General features: G+C 40.0%; 1 protein-coding gene across 5 annotated transcripts in view; it reads right to left on the reverse strand.

Moving 5' to 3' along the window:
* CFAP20DC (CFAP20 domain containing) overlaps window positions 1–12,631 on the reverse strand; it is a 239,001-nt gene that overhangs the window by 43,139 nt on the left and 183,231 nt on the right. For all 5 annotated transcript variants that reach the window (XM_043587804.1, XM_043587807.1, XM_043587805.1 and 2 more), the window contains one exon: window positions 4,756–4,817. In XM_043587804.1, coding sequence (XP_043443739.1) covers window positions 4,756–4,817 — 62 coding nt within the window. The remainder of the gene's footprint in view (window positions 1–4,755; window positions 4,818–12,631) is intronic.

A 12,631-nucleotide genomic window follows, 5' to 3' on the forward strand; every position in this document is an offset into this window, starting at 1 on the left:
CCTGACAACTGGAGAGAAAAGAAAAATGAAGCCACTGCGATCGGTCCAGAGTAGTACTTGTAGGTTACGATGACAGGCCAGCTTGCCTCAGTCAGGCTGGCTGAGCCAGCGTGAACTGCGGTCAGTGGTTATTAATCATTTGTCAAAGTCCGCAGGGCTTTATCATCTAATTATAGTTATAAGTATGTTTATATTACACAAACATGTGGCAAAGCTGCAAAGGATTCAAGCCTTAACACAATCGGCAGTGACATTTAAAAAAAAAAAACTACAGATAGGCGATAAATCATAAAGCAAACACTTCAGAAGACCATGCCATTCATTACTGTTTGGGCATTCAGGAATTATTTTCTAAACTGTTTATTTCTATAAACATTGAGAACCTTACAGAGCCTTTGACTACCTTCCCTCCTCCCCCTAATTTTCCAATGAGTTGTAAACATACCAAGTATAATCATCATTTGAAATGGAAGACTGGTTATCGACTCCATCCACATGAACAGACAACCAGAATATAATCACAGCTTATTTTATAAAACCCATTTCTGAACAAAAATATCTCAAACTGTTCTGAAGAATCTACATAAACACATAAATGGATGTGCCTGAGGGACAGCTGTAAACCCCACAAACCAACAGATGGCATTTTACAATAAATGACTTAAGGCTGCAAACAGCATTCGTTTGGTAGCAGGTAAGTTTACATGCTAGGAAACATTTCTCAACATGAATGAACTGTGAAATTGTTTCCTCCTACCCAACACGCCTCTAAACTGTATTGGATTATGTTAGCTATGTCTGCACCTTGTCATAGAGGCTGTCACGGTCTCAAACGGCAGTGTGGGTGGACACTGGGGGCGAGGGCCCCAGAATCTGAGATGCTGCCTTTAGGAAAATCTAGACACAAGGGGATAGGATGAGGTGAACCATGTGTATTTCAATTCCTAGACTGTGAATTTCTCAGGAAATGATTACCATTGTATCCCCACTCCATCCAATGTCAAGCATTGCCCTGTGAGTGCAAGTAGATTCTTATACTCTGAGGAAAACAATCTATGAATATATGTAGTGTTTTAGCTATTGGCATCCTAGAGTCAACTCTTCAAAACCCAAATTTGTCTGCTTTGTGGACTGCATGCTATCTTTAACCTTAATCAGAAGCACATAAAACTAAGAAGGTAGTTATGTTGCAGAGATAAGAATGTTCCCAGAGCAAAATGTAAATGAAAGACTTTGGAGATATTGATTGTTCTGTTACATTAATTAAGCTAATTGGAAACTGCCTCTCTAAATATATGTATGTGCGCGGGTACGAGTATGGGTATGAGAATGAGTGTGGGTACAAATCTTAGGTTCTTAGGTCTCTGGAGTAGCTGCAGACAGGTCACTGAAGCTGGTGTGGCCACTTCCCGTCCCACAGGGCACCCGCATGCTCTCTCAATGCACCTGCATCCATATATGTCCCCTTCCCCATCATGTTTGCATTACTCTGACCACAACTGCACTTAATTCAGGAAATGAAGAGACTACTTGCCTCTTGTGTGTTGTTTAGAGGCTTTGTAGGCAGAACTTTCAATCTGGGATTCAGGTTAGATGCTTGTTTATCCAAGGGGAAGACTTGGAAACTTGTCTTTTCATTTCTTACATTTTTTTTTCCATCTTCATTATCAGTATCATTTAAATTTAAAGTTTAATTTTAAAGTTTTGTATTTAGGGTCTAGGTGTGAGATCTATTTGTAAGAAATGTAGCAAATACAAACCTTAAAAGACTCATAGTTTTCTATTTTAAGTTAAATTACATGTATTACAGGATTCAATTTATCCCATTTTTATATGATCATCTATGCTGACCTTATAATTTTATCATTGTCTTTATTTATGGTCCAATAATGTCTTTCTGCCAATTCTTCCAAGCTGATGGATTTATGGAGCCAAGAGCCAAACCATGTAATCTGCAAGTTTTTTGAACAACTAAACAATAATTTTCTAGAAAACTGTTGGATAACCTGCTGGCAAATGGGGTTGGCAGCATTTTACTTTTTGCTTTGGAGTTTGGCTTTTTATTTTATTATGTAAAAATGTAAATTAATTTTCCCTAAATGAATGAACATTTAATTGGCTAAATAAAATACGCTGTATGTTAGGTTGGTGAATTTTCCTATATTATATCTTTGGGAATCAAATATTAAAAGAGATGTTTAAGGTTATATATTACTACATCTAAACACAAATTAATCCAACATTATGAGATGTATTTTCTATATAGGGCCGTGTCTCTCTGATGGTAGAACTGGGTTTCTTACGTAAAGTCTATAATGAATCTCATCAAAGCCACAGAATCAGGAACCTGGAAGTGACCTAAGAGAGCATGTAACTCAAATCCTTTCTTTTAAATACATGTTCATATTATTGGTGAGGTCTGAGCGGGTTGGGAGGCTTGTCTGAGATCATATGCTGGGTTAATAGCAGATTTAGGATGAGAGGTCCTCCTTCTCCTTTTATGGAAACAAAAGCCTCCACTTCCTAACACACCTTAGTCTCACTTTTCATTTGTTCAGATTTATAAATTCTGACTACTTATAATTTGGATTGACATTGGATTTCCAGTTACCTTAAAAGTTTACTCATACACAGATAAAATGTTTATGAGCTGAAGGATTGTAAGAGACACATTTTACATGTCAAGAGCCAACTGATTTTCAGAATGTTAAAACATCTTTTTATATACACTGAAATTACGACCTCAATTTTGAACTCTGTATTATATCTACTTATGATAGTGGCAATTCCCCCTACTAGATAACATGAGAGAATGACTAGATCATGTGTATAGACCAGCAACACTGAGAAGTGATTACTAATGAAGAACATTTACTCTGCCTATGTCATAATATTCTGGGCCCCATTGAAAGTCCTATAAACCATGTAGGTGGTCTCCTGTCAGTTTTACATGGCTTGGTGGGCTGTTCATTGCTGATTGGACCAACAGTGGATACTTGGCCCAAGCTAGGCCAATCACATTCTCTCTCCTGGAAAGTAGGAATTGTCAGGCTGGGCGTGTACTTTGAACCGTACTTTGAACTGTAATACATAAACTCAAGAGCTGTCAGACAGCCCTATGTGACTGGAAACAGAGAAAGCTGGTGCTTTGAGACCAGAATGGAACAGACAGGAAGAAGCAAGCAGAGATGGAGTGAGGAAATGCCTGGCTGCCTCTCAGTGTTCCAGCACCATACCCTTCCTGAGGCCTGGCTGCCCTTGGGTTCCAGGAGACAGCCCTGTATTCTTACTTGAAAAATCCTCCCTTTCTCTGTCTTAGTCTGTCTCTCTTTTAATACTAGCTAAGTTGTTTTTGATATGTTCAACCAATGAGTCTTAATTCAGATACTCTGAAATAAACTTTACACTTTAGAGCCAGAGCTACCATACTATCACTGGTGTTTTGGTCCATTCCATGGCGATGGGACCTCTTACAGTATAGGTGAGAGGGCTTGATAATGAGATTCGTTATAATAACCAAGATCCTGTGGGTAGAGCTCAAGATAGACTGACTTTCAATAAATCCCTAATATTTAATAAATAGTGATAAAGTGATAAGGATTTGTACTGATAAATTTTTTTTAGTTTAGAAAATCACTTAATACTACATATATTTCAAAACACAAATTCAGATTTGCTTGCTTTAGTGAGCCTAAAATAATAGGCTTTGAGAAAGAGAGAGAGAGAAAGAGAGAGAGAGAGATGTGCATGTGTGAACATGAGCAGGGAAGAGGGGCAGAGAGAGAGAGAGGGAGACAGAGAGGATACCAAGTAGGCTCAACGATATCACCTCAGAATCTGCCGTGGGGCTTGATCCCACCAACCATGAGATCATGACGTAAGCGGAGCTCAAGAATTGGACGCTCAACCAACGGAGACACCAGATGCCCCAATAATGAGGTTTTTCTATATTGACAAATGATGCATAATGTCAATGACATTTTTGAAATAATGAAATAGTTTTGAGATTATTAGCTTTTGAAATTTGAAAACAAGAGAATGGCCTTTGAACTGATATAAGCTATCTTGATAAATTTAAAGGGACCAGATAATACAAAAAAATTCATGCCTAAAATGTACTAAACATTACATACCAATTAAAATCAAGTATCTATGCAAATAGAATAATACGAAATAAATTAACACTTAAAGAGAGTTCACTGTGTGCCGAAAACTGTGCTATGAATTTTTCATGTATTCGTTCATATGATTATCCCAAGAGTATGGAGTAATTATTATGCCTGGGTGACCTTGAGTTAAGTGGCTTGCTCAAAAATCTTACACAGCTAGTAAAAGACAGAGGTGTCACTTAAACCCAGGTAGACTGTTAACCATCACACCACATTCTCAATAACAAAAAGTAGATTGAACTTAGACTCCTAAGGAAAAGAAATTTGGAAGTTCTTTGGAAGTTTTGGAAAACAATTTTGGGAAAACAAGAAAAATGCACAATCTTTAAAAAACATTTTTTTAGTGTTTACTTATTTTTGAGAGAGAGAGAGAGAACAAGCAGGGGAGGGGCAGAGAGAGAGGGAGACCCATAATTTGAAGCAGGCTCTATCAGCACAGAGTCTGATGTGGGGCTTGAATCCATGAGCTGTGAGATCATGACCTGAGCTGAAGTCGGATGCCGAACCGACTGAGCCACACAGGCACCCTGCACAATCTTTTAAATAATTTTTTTTAAAGGACACTTAGCTTATTAATGATTCTTACCGGGGATTAGAAGGAGAAGGTGGATTCATTTCTTGCTGATAATGATGACCCTGGTTGACGGGCTGTAAAAGAAAAACACTTGTGAGGTGCTAATAAGTGTTGTGTTCTTTACATATACTTTCACATGCACTCTCAGTGCTGTCATTTTTTCCTGAGGGACGATCTGCAAGGAGGGGCTGTTTATTTTACAGAAGACTCAAAGGCTGTTTTGGGAGATCCAGCAAATAACACGGTGGTACACATGAGAAAAACACATGTTATTTTAATGGCCAGTCACTGCACTAGATCGCATCTATGGTGTAAAATTCACACGTGGAATCTTCCTCCCTGTGGAATTTTTACGCTGTTAACATTCATTGATATTTCCAGCTACGGTAAAATAGAAGATATTTCATGGAGCTAATGTTGCACAGTAAGTATCAGCAATAACTCAGAGACCCAGAGATAGGGAATATATATTTATATCTCAATGTTATCAAGTTTGCAAGGATAGCCTGAATGTTCACTAATGGAATTACGTATGTAAATCTTAGGTCAAGGTGGTCATTTTCCCCAAGTGCATAATAAAACCTCAAGCACTAATCAGTAAAGTGGAAAAAAAAACCCAAAAAACAAAACGGTGCCAATACCTAAGAAAAATATGAAATCTCAACTTTTCCCTCCACAAAAAACATTTAAGTTACTATTTCAAAGCACCACTAAACTACCACATCCCCAAATAAGCCTTAAACTTTTGCCTCCAATGGAATTTGATGTTTTTCCTTGGTTCTATAAAGGGAGACAATTCCACTATATCTCTTTTTGAACATCAGCTTGCAGTATTTTTCTCATGTGGTTAACAACCATGTACTTCTAATACAAAAAACATTTTTTAACATTCTCATTTTATTACAAGCTGGAATTTGGTATATATTTTTGAATTGCATTTAGAGGATCTCCATTACTTCCTTACCCAACAGCGTTGGTGTTAAGCCTTTTTCACCCATAATGTGGCCCCACAGGGCTGACTCCAACTGAGGGAAACGGTATGGCAATGGTGTCTGTACATACAGAGCTCATATTCCTTATTTTCCACATACTTCTTATTTTAACGGGTCCTAAAATATTAAAGATGTGGGTCATGGGAATTCTTTGGAGTAAACTGTCTCCCTCTATAAATAATCTCTTGGAAGTGTTCCTTTAATTTAAATCAAACACCCTGTCTGATAATCACAGTCACTTAGCCTGACTCTCTGTGATGCACCATGAATTTAAATGCACTCAGATACTTTGGTAATTGAACCGATATCAATGCATCACCATCTCAGTAATAAGAAACAACAGCTGGGAAAACAGTGGAAGGAAAAACATGTCATAAGACATATTTGATCTCACTGGAGAAATAAGACTTCCAGCAATTTGCAAGTGAAATTTAGTTTTATGATTTAGGCTTTATTATTTCACAGCAGAGAAAGGAATTAGCAAGCAAAGGGCCTAACGGATTCTCTAGAGCATCTCACATGGTTGCAGAAATACTCTTGATAATCTGTTCATTGGTATTCGTCCAGTATTTCAGCTGTACTCGGCCTCCAGTGAATGGGCCTCCCCTGATTCACTTCCAGAGGCCTTTCCATAACTCTCTAAGTACCACAGTGCTGATATTCAGCAAATTTCCATCTTCTCAATTTTATACCATTAATTCTATTTACACCTGTCTCCAACCCCCTTATTCCAAATGACTTACTCCACCCTCTGGAGAATAGAAACGGCTACAGAGTCCTATCTTGTTTGTGACTTAGCTCTCACTTAAGACTACACAGACTGACCCTTTCCACATCTGCTCCTGTCTATATAAAAAAACTGATCCAGTGATACAAGGAGTGAAAAAGAACACAGTCAACAAAAGATTCCCATGAATAGTGGTTTCTTAGTGTTAGAAAACAAACAAACAAAATAACCAGTGGAAATGTTTTGAAGTAGTAAAGATTGCTGATGGGAATGGACAGAAAGGTAAAGGAAAAAAATTCAGTTAAAATAATTGTAGGGTGATGGAACTCGGTCTGAATACCTGATTCCTTAATTTAACTTTTAGTATTGAAAGCGAATTACCAAGTTGTCACCCCTAGATATTTTATTCAATAACCAACTTCAATTTAGTGATGGCATATCATGGCAGAGCATTCTGACTTACACACATAACTGCTATGAACTGACTTCTACACCCCCAACGCTAGTGACTCCGTCTGGGAAGGAAGCACGTTTTGTTTTGGGGTGGGTCCCAAAACCAGGTGGCCTCAATTTCCTTTCTCTGTACATGTCTCCCTATTGCATGATCAGACTCAGGGACTGGAAGGGATCATGGCAATGATGCAGCTAAAAAGCCCCTCCAAGATATTTCAATTCCCGTAACTTTGCTTTGATGCTTTGAAAGGGCAGTGCTTTCACTAGCGTGAGGTCTTTTTGTTTTCCTAGATCCAAATCAGAATGAATGAGAAAGTGCCTAATGGTTTCTAAAAGCTCTCTGAATGTGATGGGGTGGGGATGGGGGAAGTGTGATGGGCTGTCTGAAGCCACATGTCTCCATCCACAAATGGAAATAGGTATGTTTCGATACATATGCAGCAGTAAACCTATTTGCACTATTTCTAGGTAGGTAATATTCTATGAAAGCACAGGTTAAAAAAATAAAATTGGTTTTTTGGCTTTGGAATTCAGCCATATTCAGGCTATTAACACCATAAGAAGCAGCAAAAGAATAGCAACCAATACCTACCAATAACTATGACAATAAGAACAGCACTAGCTGATATTCACTGAGCACATACTCTGTTCCTTGCAGCAATTCTATGAAACAGACAGGATTAATGACTATCCAAAAGAAGAGGAAATTCAGGCACTGGGTGTTCACCCAAGGTCATGCCAGCCAGGAAATAGTGGAGTGGGAATGTGAACCCAGTTTAGCACAGTTTACCCTTTTAACCATTAGGTTGTAGTGCTTACTCCAGCTCACAGGTTCACCTACAGTGGTGAATACCGACGTTGTTGAAAACAAATATGACAAACTCAGTTCACCTTATGGCAGGAAGAAAAAAAGTGGTCTGAGATAAGTATCTGACGTCTAAGACTACTTCCTCACCGTAAATAAAACTCATGTGATTTCTTTCCTAATGAAATGTCACTTTATGTTTAAAATTAAAGAAAACAGGGATGCCTGGGTGGGTGGCTCAGCTGGCTAAGCGTCTGACTTAGGTCATGAACTCGTGGTTCATGGGTTCGAGCTCCGTGTCAGGCTCTGTGCTGATAGCTTGGAGCCTGGTGCGTGCTTCGGATTCTGTGTCTCCCTCTCTCTCTGCCCCTCCCCCCCCCCTTAAAAATAAAATAAGCATTGGGGCGCCTGGGTGGCGCAGTCGGTTAAGCGTCCGACTTCAGCCAGGTCACGATCTCGCAGTCCGTGAGTTCGAGCCCCGCGTCAGGCTCTGGGCTGATGGCTCAGAGCCTGGAGCCTGTTTCCGATTCTGTGTCTCCCTCTCTCTCTGCCCCTCCCCCGTTCATGCTCTGTCTCTCTCTGTCCCAAAAATAAATAAACGTTGAAAAAAAAAATTTTAAAATAAAATAAGCATTAAAAAATAATAAAAAAATAAAATTAAAGACAGTAAGTTTTGCCATATTGTTAAATTTGGGACAAACATAAGATATAATAGAAAACACTCTGAGAACGAGGGCGGTTTATTTCACGGGGTGACTTTCATAGTCACTAAACACAGAACTCCTCACACATTTCAGTGTTACACTGACTCCAATATCAGTTTTCATATATCATTTCTATAGTGGTATAAGAACATCTGCTCATCAGATTTATCTGCAGCTTAGCACAACCAACTCCTTACCTTTTTTAGTTCAGGAGAATTAAAAGAAAACTCATTACACCCAAAGAGAATTGAGAAGTTAATGAATGTGTAGATCAGAACAAATTAAGAGCTATTAAGTATAAAGAACCTGAAATGCCAATATATTATATATTGGACACGTAGCAGCGAGCAATCATTATGTAAAACGCTGATATGCTGATGAGCAAAGAGATGGAACAGATCCTAGAAACGCAGGCCCTGGTCCTTTTGGTGGCGCTGTTGCTATGCACTAGTGTCAGGAAAACCCAAATTCCTAAAATTTGCCACGAGCACAAGAAGCTTTGCTTCTCCATGATCAAGCTGCTAGAAATTCTGGGGTGAGGGAGAGAAGAGAAGGCTAAATAAAAGAACAGGAGATAAGATAATCCTGCCATGTTAAAAGGTAAAGACAATATTTTCATGTTGTTATGTAAAACCTATGAAAATGGCAAAAATGTTGCAAGGTTAATCAAGACCATAAATAACTTGTCTGAGAACCTCACCATATGCTTGTAATTTTATTAAGTGCATTTTGCCTGGTTTCTCCAAATAGTATGCTCTGCAATGTGCCATGTTGATGGATGCATGCGATGAGCGTTTTTTTTTTTAAACAAGCTGAGGAGAGTTATGTGCTTGATATTAGATTATGGGAATTCTTTTTTTTTTTTTTTCAACGTTTATTTACTTTTGGGACAGAGAGAGACAGAGCATGAACGGGGGAGGGGCAGAGAGAGAGAGAGGGAGACACAGAATCAGAAACAGGCTCCAGGCTCTGAGCCATCAGCCCAGAGCCCGACGCGGGGCTCGAACTCACGGACCGCGAGATCATGACCTGGCTGAAGTCGGACGCTTAACCGACTGCGCCACCCAGGCGCCCCAGATTATGGGAATTCTTAACTTGAAGGAATGATGGCTTTAGGGTATCTGCCTACAGGGTAGCATGCACATGAGGAATGCTTTTCTTGAATCTAGGGTAAAGGCAGGACAGAGAAATAATGAAAGAGTGAAATAATAAAATAACGGAAGGGTTTATTTGTAAAGCTCTGAGGGGTAAGTCTGGATTTCAGTGGTTAAGCTCACATCCAAACAAGCATAGTAGAACCTCTACCTATCCTTAGAGCCCTCAGCGGTCACAAAAAAGGGAAATGTCCTAGAAATCTTTTCTGATCACTCCGGTGGCCCTTTGAGGAGAATAACTTTGGGGGAGCAGCAGATAAGAGCTGTGTGTGTACTCTGCTAGGCACTGGGCATGTGCATTCCCCACACCCATTCAGTTCTCACCACGCCAATAAAACGAAGCCCTTTTACTACTCCTAAGTTTACAGGCGATCATGCCAGTAAATGGAAGAGCTGGGATCTGAGCTCAGGTTGGCTGATGCAGGGTCTACATTCTTTTGGCAAGAAGCTGCTACCATTAATAGCTACTCTTTTTCCTTAAAAAGAAACCATACACATACCCACCTACCTATGACACGGTTTTATGCTATTGTCAATCAAAAGCCCTCACCAAAATAAAATTCATTTAAGAATCCATCATAAGCAACTCCTAACTCCCTTCCTAAGACTTCCCAGAGCCAAGTTTTTAAATAAATCTCATGAGAGCTACTCCTAACGGAAACCCTCCAAAATTGATTACTTGTAGCCTGGTTTCCACAGAAGTTGTAAAGTATTGTTTTAATTGAATTTGGTTCTAAGTTAGAAACTTTGAAAAATTTGTCTGTCAAAGGCCAATGGATTTCTCAGTAGGCTTGATTTATTTAGCAAAAGATGCCTACAAAAGCCAATTTGCTATGAGAAATATGGTTACATTTAATTACACTTTTAAATGACTAATTTATTATGTCTAAACACCTTTTAAACAGTACATATTACTCTGAACTGTACAGATGCTGAGAAAAGCTGAGGAATCAAAACTGGTAGTAAACACAATAGATTTTGCTAAAGACTCTTCATTTTACTTTGCATAGGCTTTTGGGCTTCAGACTGCAGTGTGTGAAGTAGTTATGCAAAGATGCTAAATTGAATGTGACCTGCTTAAATCTCCTTTTTAAACCATTGGTCATCAAGCCCTGAGAGATTTCTTTCCTTTGTGTATTTAATATCCATTTATCAAACTTGAATGTAAAATATTACCTGCATTGGTCAGGGTTTATTTAAGCAAAGCCAAGTTGATGTTTATTTTGGAATTTTGATGAAAATTATGCTATTGTAGAGTAAAAAAGGAGAACCTTTTAATACTTCTGGTTTATTCATTCAATCTGTGACCAACAACCAGTGATTGAAGGTGACCTCATGCCAGGCACTGGGCTCAGCACGGTCCTGCCTTCCAAGAACTCACAACCAGGCCTGGGGCACACTGCTAACAATGGTTCCCTGATGTGGTAAATGCTAACACCGAGCCTGAAGATAATGGGAACCCACAGAAGGAAGCAAATAAATCTGTGCAGGGTGGTTGAGGGTCAAAGAGGGTTTCATGAAGCAGTTATGTTTGAGTTGGGCCTTGAAAGACAAGGGGTGCTCCAGGTAGAGGAGAGGGGTGGAGGGTCTCCAGGCATAGGGAAAAGCATGATGAGCAATGACATGATTGACATGATCTGGACAAGGGCATCACATGATCTGTGCAAGCTGCACAGTGTAGCCAAAGTATGGGGGAGTTCTGTGTATCTGCTGGGTAGGGGTTGGTAGTGATGGTGGGATAAGCAAAGAGTTCTGTTTAAGGTGACGGAGAAACAAAGAGGTTATCCTGTTAAAGGAGAGACTCCACCCTCACGTCCATAGATGCAATTCTGTTCCTTTTCAGAACTCGGAATTCCTTTCCCCCTCTTTCCACATGGTGAGCGTGCACTCATTCTTCAACTCTGGCTTAACTGTAGTCTTCTCTGTGAAACAGGTAGAATTAATTGTTCCCTCTGATGTGGGCCTCTCTTCTGTATCTATTACAGAACTCTTTATTCTCTTATCACTACTGCCCCGACTTACGGGTAGCTGTTTACTCTCTACCTCCCTCCAACCCAGTGAACATCTCAAGGCTGGGTCAAGCCTTATTTGTATCCCCAGCACAGTTCACAGCATACTGTACCACTCAAAAACAAAAGCCAAAGCAAAAAACAAGTGTGTGGAATGAATTAATGTGGGACAGATAAGCTAGGTTGAGGTGAGAGTACAACAGCACTCTAGCTGGTCTTAAGGGCTGCTTCAAGTTAACACACTCCTTACTTGCTGCCTGAAGGCCCCTGATCTGTAACAGAACTAACATACTTTCTTTGAGATTTGCAGACCATTGGTCTTGAGGAGTGAAGGACCAGAACTTTCCCAGACCACAGAGGCCAGCAAGTCTGTCTGAAGTCACCCTGGCTTTCCGACTAGCCCAGCAAATTTTGGCAAAATGTTTTTCTTTTTCAGGTCACACAAAAGATTTTACTGACCTCCCTCTGTGTAGCTGTAGAACTTGCCCTCCTTTGTGGAAAGAACAGTGCTTCTGTGTATCACGAAACAAGAACTGGACTCCCTCACACAACCCCGGAGTCCTGAGAGAATGTCTGTAGCTGGCACCATCGAGTCTGCGTGTGATCAACAGATGTTACTGGCCACCGCACTCACTCTGCTGATTAACTACCCTAACCTCCTTTAAAAACTCCTGGGCCATGCGGAAACCTTGGAGTTGCCTTTTGGCCAAGGGTCTGACTGCTGGCCTCCTGAATAAAGCTCAAACTCCTTTCCTTTCCTTTTTTTTTTTTTTTTAAGTAGGCTTTCACATCCAATGCAGGGCCCAACATGGGCTCAACGTGGGGCTCAAAGACTTGAGCTGAGATCAAGAGTCAAATGCTTAACCAGCTGAGCCACGCAGGTGCCCCTACCCTTTCCAATCCAAACTCATCTCTCCAGTAATGATCTTTCAGGTGATGGGCAGGTGAACTTGGGTTCGGGAACAAGAGTGTAATGGAGATATTCCTGTCTGTTAGTAGCAGAAAGGAAGGTCTTTTACAATGAGGCCTTGCGAAGCTACAGCA

This window comes from Prionailurus bengalensis, chromosome A2 (genome assembly GCF_016509475.1).
Source record: "Prionailurus bengalensis isolate Pbe53 chromosome A2, Fcat_Pben_1.1_paternal_pri, whole genome shotgun sequence".
Classification (NCBI taxonomy): domain Eukaryota; kingdom Metazoa; phylum Chordata; class Mammalia; order Carnivora; family Felidae; genus Prionailurus; species Prionailurus bengalensis.